Below are 20,202 nucleotides of genomic sequence, written 5' to 3' on the forward strand. Positions count from 1 at the left end.
AATGTACAATTGATTGACAGGCATTTGTAAACATTACTGTGTTTTCAACATCTTGTCCCTTGTAGTTCTTATAGCTTGGATACCCAGAATTACAGTGCTTATGTCTTTTGAATTATTTAATCTTCTTAGTAATTAATAAGCTAATTGTTATGGCAAGTTGTTTGTGTATCTACAGGGGAATTTGTGATTGATATATAATGTGTCTAAACACCTACTGTGAATATAATCCATTATCAAGCCTTGTCTACAGAGATTACGGTATCATCATCAAAAGTAGCAGTCAGACAGTAGCATCCTATTCTCACACCCACAACCTACTCAGGGTATCTAAAGGCCTTAAACACGCCTGTCACCGCTTGCTGGTAAGCTCATCTGGGTTAGTTTAAAAGCAACAATAAATCTCTTGATATATTTAATTTGTTTGATTTAGAGATAAGGGCAGCGGCAGCCTGTTACAGATTTATGAGAGCCTTCTCATGTGGTGGCAAATGGCCGTCTGTTCAGCGATGTGCCTCTGCAGAAAAATAATAATCTCATAGCGGTGAATCATCATAGCTTTCAATTCACTGAAAACAAGCAGTTAATCTGATTCCCTATTCAGCTTTTTTTTTTTTCTTTTTTTTATAAAACTCAGACATTTCATGGTAGAACTGATATTGTAACTATGCAAGGGAAACACTGTGCGGTTAAAATTTAAATATATCTTTCTGGGTAACTCATATAGCGTATTTAATTTGGAGACATATGCACTATTAGAACAAGAATGACAGTGGTTGAAATTCTATTGCCTCCAGACGCACCTTTTGAAAAAATACATGAGGTGATCACAGTTGCAATAGAGAGCATGTCAAAATAAGTAAATTACTGAATGATATTGTTACAGTATGTTATTATATATTTTAAAACAGATTTAAATGCAGTTAAATTCAGGCCTTAATCTAATGTTAAATGTTCCATTTAAAATGTAGCTCAAACTAAAATAACAAAAGCCAAGATCATGTGAAATGGCTCCCCGACATCATCCTCGTTATAAAGGCAATGAGATGACCGGTCATATGGAGCCTCGGGAGGATTAAAGCTTGATATAAATGACATTTTTGTCAACACAGAAGTGTCTGCTCCTCACATAGCTGCTACCTTTTTAAATGAAAACGAGCACTTGACATTTTACTATGACGATCACTTGCAGTTATCTTCACGTGGAGTGGGGAAGGGAGGAGGAAGCAATGGGGGTTTACCAGAAGAAGTATGAAGAATCATTTTACCAAAGAGGCCAGCTTACTGCAACCACTTACTGTATCTCTCTCTCACACATACAGACACGCACACAAGTTAGTACGCTCTATCTTTCATTGTGTCTGTGTCGTTTCACTTCACATTAAATGGGCCACACACCTCTGCTTTGTAGGAATTGTGAATGCTTTATTTTACCGGTGTGAATTAACTCCAAATAAAGCTCCAAAAGCTGGCAGAGAACTTGGTAACCCCTTTGCTCATCATCAGGAGTTTGTGCCGAAGGGCCTGTGTGCGATTTAATCATTGTCATGCTTGTCGCTCTGGTTTACGCTTAGGGACTTAAATACTGTATGTGCCATACACACAGTCACACATGCTCAAATGCTGATATGTGCCTACACACACACACACACACACACACACACACACACACACACACACACACACACACACACACACACACACACACACACACTGCACTCATGCCCATACAGATGCATGCACATCCACATGTGCATACTCACTCTACACTGCAGAGGAAAAACATGTATACTTTCAATTGCAGACACACACAATTTAACCAGGAACCCACACAGACACATGCTATCTCACACCTGGGATTACACAGACATAGACACACATGAACTTGCAGCCTCTATCTACGCTTCAGTAGCCAGCGACCTTCTCCCCTTTCTTTCCTTTTCAACTGCAACAATGGTGGTGAAGGATAGACTCACTGTTCCAGTGATGGCGCTTGCACTCGTTCACTGCGTGTGTGTGTGTGTGTGTGTGTGTGTGTGTGTGTGTGTGTGTGTGTGTGTGTGTCATTGACTACAGCTACCCCTTTTCTCTTTTTAATCTCTTTTTCCTCTCTTCAAATCCATTAAATAGCAAAATGGTCAACTGCTGTCTTTTATACAAGAGAAAAGTAAATGTGTAAGCCTTCAAGCTTATTGGCTGTAGCTGCACTTGTCTGTAAAGTTGCCTGACAGCAGGCATTTATATAGTACTTGTTTTGTCTACTTTGACTTTGTTGAGATTTAGAGTGAACACTTTGTTGCTTTAATAATTTTGGCTAAATTTTGGCTCTCCTTCCTTTTTTAAAACCATGTTTATGTGCATACATGCCTGTGTTGGAGCAGGCACATATGCAGTCTGTGTCTGCATATGTCGGCCCGGATCTCTGCAAGGGTTTGCATGCGCTTGCACAGGCTAATCTATCAAAACAAGTGTTTGTGATTGCCAGCGGATGGATGACCTTTGGGGCCTCTCTGGAGTCCCCTGTCACATCATGTGGTGGAGATAGAGGACAGGAGGGGAAAGAGCTGACAAAGAATGCAGAGAAGACAGTTGCTGGGTGAATAAGTGTGTGTGTGTGTGTTTTTTTTTAAATCAGTTTGTTCATGGAAGGCTTTTGCTGAGCATGCTTGCTCTTTTTCAGCATCGCCCTACTTCATATTCATGCACTTGCACACAGTCTCACCTGGCAGCTGCCCAGTGCAGCCACAGTCTTCTGCTATACTTTATAGCACTGAGCACTGAGCAGAGAGAGAGAGAGAGAGAGAGAGAGAGAGACCCTGCTCAAAGAAGGCAGAGTGTTTACACATTCACTTTACTTGCCCAGAATTTCCCAGCTGGTCTGAGAAATTCAAAATTGCAGCCTTCTGGTCACAAGCCATTTCTCTAATCTTTAGTACACCACCACCACTGGCTGAGTGAATATATTGTGTCTCTTGAATATCAAATGTAATATGTATCAATGTTTGCACTAAAACACTTTCAGTATATCCTTATTTTTTATTTTATAATTACCTACTTAGAGTCAGTGGAATGGGCTATTTTCCAACTCAAAATGTTCCAAAGAGCATATGCTTCACTTCTCATATCAAAACATTCACAGAAAAGATGGACAACAAATTAGCAAGTCTTTCTGGGTATTTATTTAAAATGCATGCCAGAATGTGCAGTACATGAGCTCAACAAGATGTCAGATGTTGTGTCTGTCTGCCAATATACACAGAACTGAAGATTCATCAGTGAATTTGGAAAACACTTTCCATTAGTACATTGCTACATTGCCAGGTAAAGTGATGCTGCTAACTGAGCAAGTTTGTAGATAGCTTGTAGACACCTGCTTACACACACACACACACACACACACACACACACACACACACACACACACACACACACACACACACACACACACGCGCACGCACACACGCACAGGCACACACACATGCAAGGAAAAAGAGCTGCAATGGCATTTAGGCAGTGACATTTTCCAAGTGACATTTTGTCTGTGGCCAAACCCATAGCAGACTCTCTGACTGTGAACAAAATCATGCTGTCTTCTACACTGTCATGGAGCCAGCAGCCAACATTTACACACACACACACACACACACACACACACACACACACACACACACACACACACACACACACACACACACACACACACACACACACACACAGGGGCTTGTCAAAGGTGTTAGCCCTAATTAGGCCTGAATTAAACAATCTAGAAGTGATAGACTTTGATACATTTTCTAAACCAGTCTAGAAATTTAAACTGACAAGCTTTCAAAATAATCTAGATTTTGCCTCCCACTGTATTGACCTTGGTTCTTGTCCACCATCCTCTCCTTTCCATTGCCCACATGTGAAATACAGATCTTTATTTAATTAATGGTCATTTATCTAATCTACCAAGGTGAAGACAGGATTGCTGAAGACAAGGCAGACCAACTGGACACTATCTTATTTAAAACAAAGACCCTTATTCATAGATTTGGGTTTTACAGCTTTAATATCTGTGTGATTATAAATAAGGCCGTGATCAAGTAGTGTTTGCAAAGTACTTTATAAAGTTTGTTTTTAATATGACGAAAGATCAACTTCATACTCAGCCAAAGCTTTGTCAAGGTTTTCGAGTTCTAAAAAAACTCATCGAGGAAGAACACCGGCATACTTAAATCAATGCAGCTTCCACATTTACTGGTTAAGCTATCATTCTAAGACCTCATCAGAGCATACTCTGTCTTTGGTGCAGGTTCCAGGTCCAGGCTTTTGATAGTCTTTTTTTGCCCTGAACTGGGAAAGAAGAACCTGACAGTTACAAAAAAAAAATAAAATCAAATTTCACCCACAGTACATCAGGCTGTCAGATAGTGCTTCCCTCACTGGTGACATTTATTCACCCTACCAAGAAATGTGGTCTCAATAAATGTCACAGAAGTAAACAAAGTGGTTTCATTATTTATTTATTTTAAATCAATTCATTATTACCACACCATCAATCCTGACACTAGCCGAAAGGAGCCTCCATAGTGGGAATAGTTCTGTTGACGGCAGGCAAGTACAGTTATAGAAACCAACTTCTCTGTAAACTGAGACTCAGTTATTTAGTTTTACGTACTTTAACACTGCAGAGACCAAATTATGTTTTCCGCTTTCTTCCATCGCTGTGCAGTGTTGCATGAGTGTGTAGCTGTATGTACAGTGCATGTACATAGTTTTATTAAGGGAGTGGAATGTTATGTCCATGTCTGCTTGCTTATGTGTTGTTGTTATTGGATTGGCTATTAAACATAGAGCAAGGGATGGAGAGAAAAAGGGTGAGTATTTACCGAGGGAACAGTGTACTGAATAACCTTCCGTATATAATGCACTAATTAGACAATGCATCACAAGTCTGCTTCTAAGGTGATTTTTCCAGGGCTGCCAATTAGAAGTACGTTTCTGCTCCTACAGAGATGTGACAATGGCCATTTTCAAAACGGCATGAGACAAGGATCAGACTTTTAAAACGGCCAGAGAACAACGGGTGCACTCAGATTAGAGAATAAAAACAATATTTAATGTTGCAAGTGAAACAGTCTTGCAAGGTCAGCAAAGATCACACTTTTGTCTACGTTTGTGCATTCAACCTGACATATACTTAAGAAATAGTGTGTGTGTAAGCTTGTGTAACACAAGGAGACACACATGTGATATCATTCTTTCAACATGCCTTGATTTGACATTTATGGAATGCAAAAGAACATGGCTAAAACGTGACTACGTAATACATTTTGCCTTTCCTTTCATCTCCAAACTTTGCCTTCTTCTTTTCTATTTCAGTATTCCTTTTTATTTCGTTGTAGTCTCTGACAGACCAAAGCTATGCTATGGCCATAATAAGCACAGACAGGTGCATGCGTGCATGCGTGCGTGCGTGCGTGCGTGCGTCAGGCAGAGAGTGACGAGAGAGTGAGGGAGATATCAAAATTGGAGACTAAGAGAGAGATGATTTCATTTTGCCTACTGAGCCCTTAAATAATTTAACGAGGGAGAGATCAGTCAGAGTAGTGCTGTGTTTGTGTGTTGAATATTTATAATGCATATAAAACTGTTATGGCCCAGCTGTTGGCAGGCATACGTCTCAGGTCTGTTCAGTTTTTTAAAGGAGCATTAGAATCCAAAATCCAAACAGATAAACCTGCTTCTTCTGGTTGTCACTAGCGGTTCAGTGGTAAAATGTCCATGGATGGAGGTTTGGTTTATGAAAAGATGGTATATATTTTCAGTGTTTTTTAATCGAGTAACAAACCATTAGCCTGGACCCAGCCTCATGAATAGCTTATTTTTAACTGTTTAGTGATGTGGCTCTTTGATTTGTCTGTCTTTGAAGCTGTTTTCCTAAATTCCTCTTCTCATAGATCAGAGATGTTTTAGTCCTGGGCTCATATTTATCAAAGAACTCAGAATCACTCCTAGGACTTGCACTGAAAGTTGAAGTAGAACTAAAAATACTCCAAACTCGGAGCAGAACATACAAGGTGGTCAGGAGTTTTTTCTACACCACTTTGAGCAAAGCTTACAGGTTCTCCTTTTAAGAGTGAATGACATCACCATTTTACAACACTTTAATACCTTAAAAATGATTAACCTTGTTAACCTATACTCTCGATTCAACCCATTCAAAACATGTAGACAGTTTTTAGGTAATTTGATGCAGAAAAGATAAATTACAAAAAATACCTTTAGTTGTGCGTATGTTATAAATTACTTACAGATACATAGTGGCTGAAACTATTTTTTGCCAAAACGTCCTGTCTGCTGCCTCCTTAGTAAAACACACTGCCAGTATAATGAGTCACAAAATTCAGATGGTATTAATTGGCTCCAAAGTTGTCCACACCAGACAGAATTTAAATGAGCATCAGTTATAAAAGGAGACTCACCCATCCCTGAATGTGAGCAAGGATCTTTTTATATCTATGTATATATTTTCTGTGTAAAGTCAAATGTGTTCTCTGAGACAGTTTTTTTTAAAACAATCCCCCTGATTCACTAAAGCAAAAAATCTGCCCCAAAATAGACGTGACAGTGCTTTCCTGTATGATTTGAGTTAAGTCAGTATTTGTAGACATCAATCGACTCCCTGCTCCAGAGAACCCAGACCTTATCAGCACACAAACCCCAAAGCACTGTATTGACAACAAACTACGACAGAAGTGTGTGTTTTAGCTCTGAAATTGAAAAGCACTTTTCTTCTTTGTATTGCTGCCAGTTTTACACTAGTATATGGGCAATGTCACTTTATCTATTCCATCCAGTAATACTATACTATTGCCAGTGGAGCAGTTTCAGTGCTTCTGTCTTAATATCAATCTTGCCCTACCATTGCCTGTCTTTGTGAGACAATTTCTCTCATTGCCAATGAAGTCCACTCTGAAAATGACAGGAATACAATGGTAAATCATGGAGTTTATTTTCTCTTCGATTCTGTTAGTATTGTCATATTTATAAAAGCCCTTATGTCCTCCTGTGATAGGATGTGACAGTTACTGTTATAAGTCTCAGTCATTGACTTCATTTGGTAGTATTTAACCACAAAACAGAGGTGTTATTCACAAAGCATCATTGTAATAAATGTGAATTTTCTTTTAGAAATGTCTTAAACACATATTAACTTGGATGCCCACTTAAATGTTAGATTAAATGAATTTGGGTTAGAACACTTACAGTATGTGTCATGTTTGAGTGAACTGACAAATGACCTATTTTGTTGTTTAGGTATGAAGACGTCATTCTGTAAAATCATCAGGTTTCTTTGAATATATGTTAAAGAGTGATTTTCATATTTTAGTGTCCTAATGGTTGTTTAGTTTGGTCTTGCCTGTATTTGTTGATTGATCTGCTAGCATTTAGTTGGTGTGCTGTCAATGACACAATTGGATTTGTTTTTGTTTTGGAGCAGTTTTGACCTATGGTTTTTCCTTTTAATGGGCTCTTTTATTATTATTATTATTATTATTATTGTTGTTGTTGTTGTGATTATTATTGCTACTAGTAGTCATACTAGTAGAAGTACTAAACCTAGTATTGCCATTTTTGTGTGTGTGATTTGTGTGTATATGTGTTTATGAGCCATAATCCCTTGAAAGGAAATCCTTACTGTAATGTTCAGTAATGATGGGCTGTCCATTACTACCGTACCCATAATCACATTAAAGAACAGCCCTCAGGTATTGCTGCTAATGTAAATTAAATTTGGTTAGAAGCTGGCTGATACAGAAAAGGCCAGTCACCACTGCGATCGGAAGGACTAGTATCCCTGGTGTACAACAATAATGAATCGTGTGCAGTTGCTTCTCTACATAATCATTTTTCCAGCTAAATATTTGAATGGTTTCTCCCTCTCTTACTCACCCATGTACCTGTGCACTTATCTCGTTATAAGTGTTGACTGTTGTCTGTAGTTCAAATTGTTTTTTATGTAATTCTAAACTGTATGTATTTCTAATATATTTATTTTCTAGCCCTCCTTTCCCCTAAGTGGCTATGCCACTTGTCAGGCCGCCATTGTAAATAAGAATCTGTTCTTAATGACTTGCCTGTAAAAATAAAGGTGAAATAAAAAAATTAAAAATAAATAAACAGGCATTATCCATGAAGCAAAATCCAATCCACGTGACTACCAAGACAGCCCTCACTCTGAAGTCTATGACCTGAAGTTTGTTCTTAGTATGATAGAAGCACAAAAACAGAAGCACACATGCCCCATGACAGGTAACAGTAAATCCTAGTGTTCAGTCTCAGACATACAATACCCACATTGTTTGAGAACAAAAGTCGTTAATATGATCAGGCCGTTCTGGTAGTCTGTTTTCCTTTCTTCTCTTTCTATTTTTCTTCATCAACAGAGACGTCACAGTCTCCTCTGTCTTTCTTCCTTGCTTTCTCCCTCTACTCTTTTTCCTATCTTCTAGTCCCCCCCCCCCCCCCACACACACACACACACACACACACACACACACACACACACACACACACACACACACACACCTGCTGCTTCTCTCATGACTCGTGGTTGACTTTTCACACTCATTAAAGTGACAAGACAAGCAGCAGTGGGAGGGAGAGGAGCAGAAATGAATCCCAGCTAAAAAAGGGCTACATGAGCCACAGCTGTAGGTTTAGACAGGAGGAATGGGGGGGAGAGTGCTACTGTGTGGGGAATTTTAATAAGCATGGGAGGGACGTAGAAGAGAAGAGTGACCTTTTTACCAGCTCCCATTCACTCTCCTCTTCTCCCACTCATCTCATTTCAGTTGTTTTCATTCGTCTTTGCTGATTGAGGAAGGGAGAGGAAGAATAAAAGAGTGAGCGAGAGTTACTTCTCAACTTGAAGGTCATAGCTCTTTTTGATAGCCTTTTGTCTCCCATCCAAAAACAGCACTGTTAATAGCTGCCCATAGGCCACTTTATAATGATTGGGCCTTATCTCTAGACACACACAGACAATCACGCACAGACAGCACACAGATTCTTTATGGTGGCAAGTGGGGAAAATTAGTTTAAACCGAGAAAGAACTACGGCTACCATTTATCCCATTTAAAGCTCTGATACATGGGCCACTGCTATGTTATCCTGCATTCTGTCCCACTATGTTAGCCCACCCTCATATTTATTGCCTGTATCTTGTAAAATGTAGCCTGTTTTGTTTTATTGCATTTGGAAAACTCATGCAAACATTATCCATAGAAAACCTGTAAAAATTAAACATTGTAAAGTTAGGTCCTGGCTGTCTTCCTGATCTTGCTTTCCTCAAAAATGTCTACATTATTTTTTTCTTTTAACAGTAATTTAAGTGCTACCCAATTAACTTGGGATACATAAATAAAAACAGGTTTTTTTATTTTACTATTTTATTTGTATTCTCTGTAGTTTTGTTACATGTTTACTCTAGAGGAAGTTGGCTCAGAGGCTTTACTATTGGATAATGAGATGCTCTCTGGCTCCTTATTAGGAATTCCTTTTCTCTCCTCCACAGGGAGGTCAGATATCACCTCTGTGTTGTGCACATATACACAGTGCATATTTGCATGTTTGCATATACAATAGATGCCCATAGTATATATTTAACTTAATACTGTACAGTATATGCATGTGGGATTGACTTAGCAAGCCAATGCATGTTTCTACTGTCTTTTTTTCCTCCCACGTATCTCCAGTTTAAATCCAAATGCAGCTGTGTGTAATTGCCTAATAAAATAAATGTTGGGGTGACATTCAAGTAAATATTGCTCACTAAGAAACTTGATGAGACTGGTACTTTCCCTGCATGTGTTGGTCTGTTTTTTTGTAGGAGAAAGACTAAAAAAACATACGTAGAAAGCTCTGGGAGAGCAGTGCAGGTATGTGAAAGGGCAGGGACTGTGTGTGGGAGGAGTTAGGACCTAATTTATAATGGGGGAGGGGGTGTGGATGTGGTTCTACAGTTGCCATAGAGACCGCTGTGGCTGACTGTGGGTCGCACAGGTGTCTCTGAGGGAGGCGGTAACACACACGCACAACATATGCACGACATAGTAGAATCCTACAGCTTGTGCATTTCCATAGAATCACACAGACAAAGCATAAGGAGCACCCGCTGAAACTCCCAACTCATCAGTTTTGGATCTATTGAACTGTGGTTTATGCACGTATCAAGGTAAAATATGCTACTACACACACAACAAATTGTTTAGCAATAAGGTTACAACTTATGGAATCAGCAGAACAGCAGGGTTTTCATAAAATACACGATCAAAATAGCTGGTATGACAGATCCTCTCCTTGGTGATCCAGCATCAGCAATTGTTGCACTGTTCTTGGTGAGATGACATTCAGGAAACATTTTAAAGTGTGGTGGAGATTAAAAGAAGATGAATTGCCTTCACCAGAGATACAGCTTGGTTGTCTTTGTTAAATGTAGAGCAAGACAATGAAATGACTGCTTGTCTTCCAATTAAGTACTTCTCTTATTGCATTAATTTGTGTGCTCACAAATGTTGTCCAAGTACAATGGATTTGCAGCTGTGTGCTGCAGATAGTATGATATGACTCACCTTTCTGTCTTTCTGTGTTTTTGTATTTCCCATATCTCACGCATCTCTCAGTCTTTCAGTTCATCCTGGCATGGCGAGTTAATTTCCCTGTATATGCTCCTTTTTTAATTCTAGTTACATATACAGTATGCCAGTACCTTAGAACAAGGACTCTTTCTGTTGCAGAAAACACCCAGCTTACTCACTTACTTACTACAATGTTAGAAGTACATAATAATAATAAATCTGTAGTTTTTATGTTCCTGTCAGGTTGAATTCACTGTGCTCCTTTTTAGACTGGCGAGTGAGTACACTTTTACTGAGTCAAATGTTATTGAGCTGACAGATGTGTGCTGTGCTGAACATGTAATTCAACAAAAGAAGTTCTTCTCAAAAACATTACAGAGACTTTCTGATGTTAAGTCGCTAATGATTTTTATTTCTTTTTTATTTCCTAAGTGTAGTAATTATTTATGACAGTGTGTAAAAATTTACCAAGCGTTGCTGACTGTTGTGGTATGGTTACAGCAGCTGTTTCTATCTGAATTTACTGCTGTTTGCAACACAGTGGTGTACAGTGGTACATACTATACAATACAAAGAGAGAGGTGTAAGTTTCCAAATCACCGACATCCAAGTTTTCTGTGTCTAAAAAAAGCTCTCCAGGGGATCTTTTGGCATCAATATTTCTAGATAAAACCCCAAACTAATTTTTTATGATGTGCTTTTTTTAGCTAATCAGAATGCATAGCTGCATGCAATTGGACAAGTTAGTAAGTAAACTCACTCATCTAGTAGACAGACTATCCCTTGGCCAATTCCTGAATGTGCTTTTGGAAGTCTTTGTCAGTAGCAGTTCATCCTCATAGACTATGGATCAATTATCGTAACATATCAACAGATTACCATTTCCTTAGGCAAAGGATTTGAATGAATAAAATGTGTGAAATAAGGGTTATGCATAATTTAACATATTTTACCCCAATACAGAACTGGCCTAACAGGTTTCCCATCTGTTTTGGCATTCAAGCATTACCATGTTACCTTAGAAGGCATTTAAGATATTTTACCGTTGAGGCATTATATATCATCAATTAGCATAATGCTACTTTAGGTGCAGGGATTTGCATTTTTACACCTTGAGGATTTAAAACGGTTGCAGCAGTGGCAAACAAGGCGACAAAGCAGTCTGCTGTGGGGAGCAGATCGGGGCTTTGAAGCGAGGCACCTCGCTGTAAAACAAAGCTGTAATTTAGAGTTACGGGTCCAGAGGGTTTAATAGACTCTGCTCAAATTCTGTGCGTCACTTTGCTTTGCAAATCATAGGGGTGGCGGAACCTGCTACTTTGTTGTTCACATCTACAAGGTTTATCGCAGTTACAGCAAGGACAATCTAGAGAGGAGTTGCTGACAGTAAGTGGAGCAATACATAGAGGAAAGAAAGGAGAGGTTGGGTGAATGGAGGATTTCAAAAAAGTGTGGGAAGAAAGGACTGTGCCTGGCTAGTGGTGTATAACACAAGTTTTACTTATTAACAATTTCTATGTGAAACTTGCAGTAAACTGACGCATTTTCATATATCATTTCAACCCTCACAGATAAAGGAATTTCCTACTGTGAGATCAATGAACTACTACTGCTAGTACTACATATGGATGTGTCGGGGGCTTGCTTTTGGCACTTAAGTGTGTGTGTGTGTGTGTGTATATACAAGAGGAAGACAGGGAAAGAGGAAAAGAAAGGGTGCATATTTATGAGTAAGTGGTTGCTGTAAGCGTGTGTGAAAAAAAGGGTGAGGGAGAGGCAGGGAGATGAATTGCATTGTGCGATGTAGTGTTGGGGAGGAGAGGGGATTGAGGTTGGAGACTTGAGATAGCGACTGGGGATCAACACATTCAGAGCTTCAAATGGCTTTGAGAAAACCAATCAAAGCAGCATACACTCTCTCTACGTCTCGCTCACACAGTCGCTCTCTCTCTGGGTGTCGCACGCACATGCACTCGTTCGTACATACACAACATCTTCAGTGGGGTGGAGTTCAGTGCACTATTGATCTGCTTCCATGTGGCTGAGATTAACTTGAATGCAACACACACACACACACACACACACACACACACACACACACACACACACACACACACACACACACACACACACACACACACACACACACACACACATTAATGCACATACTTACACACAGTGATTGCTGTTTTGAAATCTCATCTGTCTGGCTCATAGCTAGATGACTGATATGGAACTGTCAGTAAGCCAGTTAAATAGCTAATGAATCAGCACACACACACACACACACACACACACACACACACACACACACACACACACACACACACACACACACACACACACACACACGCACACACACACACACACATGCACACACAAAGAGGGTTGGTTTAAGAGTGATGCATTTAGGGGTAATCAGCCATCCATACAGCTTTCAGCAAGCAGCTCCCAACAGTGTGTTGGCAGTGTGTAACCTGACAAGAAAGAGCATTGTCAGAGGAGTTCTGTTACCAGCTACCCTGTAGAAAAAATACGCTTTTGTTTTAAATTGTAATCCTCTTTTTTTAATGTGAACATTTCTTTGTTGAACCAAACAGGAAAACAACTCATCTGGGAATAACAAACACATTTCATGAAGGAATTCCACAAATATCTTCTTTTGACAGATTTACAGTTTGCAACCCAGTTTCAGGAGTGCTTCAACTGCTCCAGTTGGCAATCCTCCCGCACCACACAGCCGATAGGATTAAATGACTTTTTTGTTCACACATTTAGAACACTTTCAACCAGTCACTCTGCCTCATGCCTTTTTCTCACCTGTCAATCACATTCATGTTAATGATCACACTTCATTTTTAATAGTTGTCTTCCAGCCCTAAGCTGTTTCCATGACCTGCAGCTGACAATGCCTCACTTCTTCTACGACAAGTAATGCAGTCCCACTTACTATCCACATGGAAATACTGTTCGGATGCTGTTGAGAGGCTTTAAAAGGTTATTTATAGTACATTGAAATAGAAGTTGTATGGTTATAATAGTTGTAATACCCTATCCTTCTCCCACTTATGACCAATCAGATGGGAAAGGTTTTTTGGTGTGTTTGTTTGTTTTGGTATCTCATCAGCTCTCTCTCCTACTCCCTTTCTTGTTCCGTCTAACGCACACGTTGTCTTTCCGTATCTATTCAGGAGCTCCAGTTTGAGCGCCTGACCAGGGAACTTGAGGCTGAGCGTCAGATTGTCGCCACCCAGCTGGAGAGATGCAAGCTGGGATCAGAGGCAGGCAGCATGAGCAGCATCAGGTAACATGCAAAGCCGGTTTTTTCTTTCTTTGTGTGTGTGTGTGTGTGTGTGTGTGTGTGTGTGTGTGTGTGTGCGTGCGCGCATGTCCTTAAACACTGTCAGGTAAGAGATACATTGTGTGTGTATCTGGGACTTTGGGGTTCATAATTTCCCTCCACTTTTATCAACGCTGACGGTAACATTACAGTCACACACACACACACACACACACACACACACACACACACACACACACACACACACACACACACACACACACACACACACACACACACACACACCCTGGGTGTTTTCTCTTCAGATCTGTGGAGTGTGTGGATGCTACTGGAAAAGAACAGTGTTCCCCTGCTGTGGGGTGCATTTATCAGCTGAAAAGATTAGGACAACACTGAGGTTTCAGGCAAAATCACTCAGATACACACTCACTCACTCACAAACAAGTTCACGTACACATTGAAGGTGTTACATGAGGTACAATAACACTTAGCTTGTGGGGAGCTTTACACTCATACTATACAGACAGACGCATGACATACCGATGTGAGAATATGATAACACTCTTGACAAACACACACTCTCACATACAGCACTGACACACAATGATAGTTGCTGAGGGCTTAATGTAACAGACACACCAACACAAGCTTTGGCAACATTGGTGAGGGTGTGACAGCACATACTTTCACCCACACATATACTGTACATGGTCATGAAAAAGTCTCCTTAGAGATTTTGCTTTGCAACAGAGACATGGGTCAAGCTTTAGTATTACAATTACTGGAACCCCTTTCATCATATTATGGCATTAATTAGCATATTAAGCACAGCCCTGAAACCCTTCAAAATACTTAATTATCTTCCCCATTTAGAAGTCTGACCTTTCTGTTGCCAAAATGATTTTCCACTGAGGGAAAGAGAGCTCTCAACAGAAAGAGGGAGTAAAGATGAAGGACGAGTGGATGGAGGAGAGGAGATGTATGCCACTAGCATGCTAATTTTTGGATTTAATGCTAACGTCTCAATATCTGCCCCTCTCCATTTGCTAAATTACTGTCCCTTCACATTCTCCTTACAGGCGTTGCCTTCCTGTAAGTAAAAATCCTGAGTAAAAGTAAAGTTTGGTAGAAAGTTTTTTGGGGTGTGTGTGTGTGTGTGTGTGTGTGTGTGTGTGTGTGTGTGTGTGTGCGTGCGTGCCTACGTTTGTGTGTAGGTTTTTGTGTTTGTAGGTTTTTTGCTGTGATGTCAAAGAGTCAGGTTAATATAAATTCAGCATCCCCCTGCATCCCTCAGGCAGCTTATTGCATTAGTACACAACCTCGAGGGGATGGGGGGGAGGGGCAGGTAATGGAGCACACAAGAAAAAAAGACACTTTTAACTTTCCCAGTTTACTTTGGTCTGGCAAGTCTCAGATGAAACTTTTTGGTGAAAGTTTAGAGGCTTTCTTCATGGGTTTGTGTTGAAGTTCTATTATTTGTTAAAATACTGGGATAGTGATTTAAAAATAACCCGAGCACCAACAACAAAGACGAGGTAATTGAGTTTTCAGCATTTACAGAACATGGTAGTCACCTTAGAAAGATGTTACAAATGCATACTCTAACTAAACTCTGCAGCATATATTAGATTACATGTGTATGGTGTATGTTGTGAATAATCATTGCACAAGTCTCCACCATCATGTGAAACTGTTCACTATGATACTAATAGCAAAAACTCAATCAACTGTTTCAGAATGTTTCCATAGCCTTCAATTCATTTTGCAGAAAGAGACATGTGAGACCCATACATCAGATACTTTGACTATTATCACCTTAATCGTACATCTATTTGTGAGCCACATACAGTTTTTTTGCTATTAAAAGTTATTTTTTGTATCCTGTTATGCTTTTTAATACATGCTGTTGTGTGTCGTTTCAGGTACCCAGACTTTAGTGTATTTATTTCCACTTGTCAATTAGCATATTTTTTTTGTAATCACCCACATAATTAAAAATTAATAAATGTAAACTAAGATGAATGTGTCATTAGTTAAAGTGGCAATATGTAACTTTCAGTTTGTGCTGATTCTTGCGGCCCCTTTGGACAAAAGCGGTAGTGTTTTTACCACACCTGCTGTCGTAAAGGTCTTTTCTTTACGGTGCAGTATTGCCCAATATAGGCCTATGTTACTGAGTTAGCGTTATATAGTTGTGACGAATGTTTTGCTCAGACAAAAAATCTGTAATTTACAATAAGAGAATACATTACAGATGCATACCGTATTTTCCGGACTATAAGTCGCTCCGGAGTATAAGTCGCATCAGTCAAAAAAATGCGTCATGAAGAGGAAAAAAGTCGCACTGGACTATAAGTTGCATTTATTTAGAAATTTATTTCACAAAATCCAAGACTAAGACTAGACATTTAATCTGGAAAGGCAAGTTATTAAACTACACAATAGCACACAGAACAAGGGGCTGAAAATGGTAGGTGTCCGGTATGTTAACGTAACGTAACTGCACTGTTGACGAGCCTCTCCCAGCAGCACGTTGTTCAAGCACCCATCTGTGGACTCCTTCCTCCAGCTCTGGCCATCTGGATTTCAGCGCGCGACTAGCTTTCTTTGTTTTCTTCATTGCAGTAAGACTAACCTTTTTGCCAGTCCCTCACAAGTTTCTCACTCACTCTAAACTTTCGTTCTGCTGCTTGATTACCGTTTTCGGCTGCATATTTTACTACCTGCAGTCGCCTGCAGTTTCTTTTCTTTCTCAGTTGTCTTTGGGAGCAGCATATAGTTGTCACAAGCCTAGAGCACCTCTCGCGGCTGTAGACGGTAATGTTTTCAGCATGAAATAACATTTAAAAACATGTTAAATTATATATATTATAAGTTGCACCTGACTATAAGTCGCAGGACCAGCCAAAGTATGAAAAAAAGTGCGACTTATAGTCCGGAAAATACGGTAGTTACATTTCAAGTGTAGCATACAGTAACTTAGCTTACTTTGGATGTATCGTGAGATGAACCGGGTATCCCTGTCACTGTGTCACGAGCCAAAGCATTACGAGTTTGTCGTAGCAACCAACATAATAATATCTTTATTAATATTATTGATTAATATAGCGCATTTCATGAAACCCAAGAACGGTTTACACGGGTACAGGGGGACAAGGGAAAAGAAAATAGTAGGCCAACACAAACACGGACTGAAAGGAATAAAAACCGGGCGTTAAATGGGAGGGGGACGTAATTGAATATACGCTACTGACGTACAACCACATCGCATATTGTAAAGTTATTTTATGAATGAAATAGACATATTACATACCCGAGGGGCAATAAAACAAACTGTACAGTTCAAGTCGAGTGTTCAGTTTGAAACATATATTTATGTATCTGCATTGATTTCTCTATGGTTTCAGCTAATCTTTCACACTGCTCTCCTCCTGTTACTCTTAACTCTGATTTGTTTGGCTTATTAGCCCAATGTCAAGCCATCACTATTCACTTATATTATTCCTGTGATTTTGGACAGGTTAGTCAATCATTTTAAATGAAACGGCTAATAAACCAAATAACTGATACGCTGTCTTGATAGAGCCATCTAGATAGCGGGTCTTGACCTACATAAATATTTTTTCAGCAAGTTTTTACTCCTGGAAGAGCTTCATCTTCAACTTGAACCCAGCATACGGCCTGTCACTTTTTTATATATATATATATACAATAATGTTAGTTACTTTTCCTTACTGGCAACCAAGTGTGGAAGTAATAGATTACATTTACTCTTTTTGCTGTAACATAGACGTTTTTTTGTTGTAGTTTTGTAGTTGTTTTTGTAGTATTTAAAAAAAGCTGTAATTCTAATTTACTTAAATACTTTCAATCACAAGTATCATACTTTGCCACATTTTAAGTCACATGCATTACAGAATAAAAACAAAAGTCACATTCAGTTGTGAGGAGTGAGAATGGAACAGAACGAAGGAGATAAAGCTGCAGGTGTGTCTGCTGCTGAAGGAGGGCAGAGCTCGATAAAGGTCAAGCTCTGAACTCAGCCGACACTCCAGAAGAGATACCTGTTGTAAATGTTTACCTTCAGCAGCTGAGGGTCAGCTGTCAGCGGGTGGGAAGGGTGCGGAACGACGGTCACACTTGGCCCGGGCCTACTATTTAGTGAACAGTACAAATTCACAACAATGCAATTAAATTAAGGATCCCATCATTATGGGTTGTGGGTGTTCCACTAGTGTATGTGTAACTGCCCCCCCCCCCCTATTTTTATAAATGTAACTCAGGAAAATTGACCTACTTTTTTTAAGTTTGTACATAAGAACTTTTATTTAGTACAATATTCTAGTACCCTATCCACCCCTGCTGGAAACATCATCTGAAATTGCAATGTCCTCAGTATATGTTAAAAGTCTGGTTGGTTAGTATGGTTTTATCTAAACTTGTGCATTTGCTTTATGCTTGTGAGAATGCTGTGTGTAGATGTGCCTGTGCCAGCTATGGCTTGACTGCTGTCAAGTCTGCTGTCTAAAAGTTGCATCATCTTATGATTATCACATCAGATATATATAGGATTGGCTTAGCTAAGCTTTTATCTGCTGCTGACAGTTCACTAAATGCCACTGGAGTCCCCATCCATCCCTGTGTGCGCTCAAATTTGTCAATGAGTGTCAACTAAAACGTCAGATGTGCATTTGTCTTCCTTTTTGCGTTCATGCATACACACACGTGATAGCTCACCTATGACTTAGCCCTTTATATTTGTTTTTCATTTTTATTTGATTGACACTATCCTTTATGCAGATTCCAACGGGTTCTTTTGTTTTTTGTTCTAAGCCTAACTATAGATATAAGTGTCTGCAATATAACTATGAATGATCAGAGAGAGCCTGATGCTATTCAAAGAGACAGTGCTAACCTTTCCCATGGTCTTCAACTTCACCACTCATTTTCCTCTCCTTCATCAGGGTCTCAGTGACAGGCAGCAGCTAAATATAGTGTAGTTGCTGGCTCTGAGTGAATAGGTGTTATAATAAGGTACAAGGTAAAAAGAAAGGAAAGCAGACAAGGTAGTTGCATTGGGAGGAAAAACGGAGACAGTTAATGCCTGGTGCACACAAGGATTTTCAAATATTAACTGATTTAAAAATATGGGAGACAACAGACATAACAAAAGATTTAACAGATTTTCATTAAAAATAATAATATTTTTTTTATCAAATTAAATCGTAAGAACACATACACCAGACAAGTCTGTCAAGATGCAGGACAACACACTTAGCGTTTTACAGTAAACAATTTCAGAGTGGCGATTCCAGGGATCTGAACGGATCAAACGTGACTTCGGAAAACAAACATGGAGGCAAACTGTCATCGTCAGATGGTTGCACTTGTGTGTGCTGTATTGCACCAACATTTTTTTTTTTAAATGGATGACATTAAACAAGCGCTCATACTGTTGCCATAATTGTACAAAGTTGAATATCAAACATGTTTGATATATATGATTCCATATTGGGGAGACTATGATCCAGTCAGTAACATTCAGATCATGTCTGTAAACGTAAAACGTAAAAGATAATCTGTTAAAACCAGCCTCGAATCGGGAACCCCCCCGTGATTGTTGGGAGGGGTTTTAACCCACAATCTGCCTAATTATCCTGTAGTGTGGGGCCCGCATAAATAGTAGGGGTGGGGGGAAAAATCAATACGATGCTACAGCATAGCATCGTATTATTTTCCATGGCAATACTGTATCGATACACAGACGCCAATTATCAAACTATTATTATATACGTGTTGGTCAGTTTGTCTGCTTGACAATCCGATTTTGCAGCAAAAAAATTAAAGTGAAATGAACAAACAGAGAAATTTATCTTGTTAGATATAACAGATGTTGACAAAGTTTCCTTTTGGGGACATCATTTGAAATTGGGAAAAATTTGAAGGTAATAAATTGCAATATATCGCAGAATATAGCAATATGTTTAAAATCGCAATAATATATTGTGACATAAGTATTGTGATGATATCGTATCGTGAGGCCGCTGGTGATTCCCACCCCTAATAAATATACGGACAATAGCACTATAGCTCTATAGCACTTTTTTGACATTTCATGAAAAACTCATCTTTCTAAAGTTGTTTCTTCTGTCATGACAGTCTATATTCTTAGACAAGGTTTCCTGTGGGCTTTAAGCTGCAGGCACCATATTCACTCTTCAGTGGGTCCATTACTTTGTTAGAAGCCTGTCAGGGTGAAAGCCAGTTTACGAGCATAA

General features: G+C 39.4%; 1 protein-coding gene across 1 annotated transcript in view; it reads left to right on the plus strand.

Annotated features, from left to right (window-relative positions):
• ctnnd2a (catenin (cadherin-associated protein), delta 2a) overlaps positions 1 to 20,202 on the plus strand; it is a 276,014-nt gene that overhangs the window by 71,905 nt on the left and 183,907 nt on the right. Inside the window, exon 3 of the mRNA XM_078280766.1 lies at positions 13,815 to 13,927. Coding sequence (XP_078136892.1) covers positions 13,815 to 13,927 — 113 coding nt within the window. The remainder of the gene's footprint in view (positions 1 to 13,814; positions 13,928 to 20,202) is intronic.

Source organism: Sander vitreus, chromosome 22 (assembly GCF_031162955.1).
Source record: "Sander vitreus isolate 19-12246 chromosome 22, sanVit1, whole genome shotgun sequence".
NCBI classification, from domain to species: Eukaryota; Metazoa; Chordata; class Actinopteri; order Perciformes; family Percidae; genus Sander; species Sander vitreus.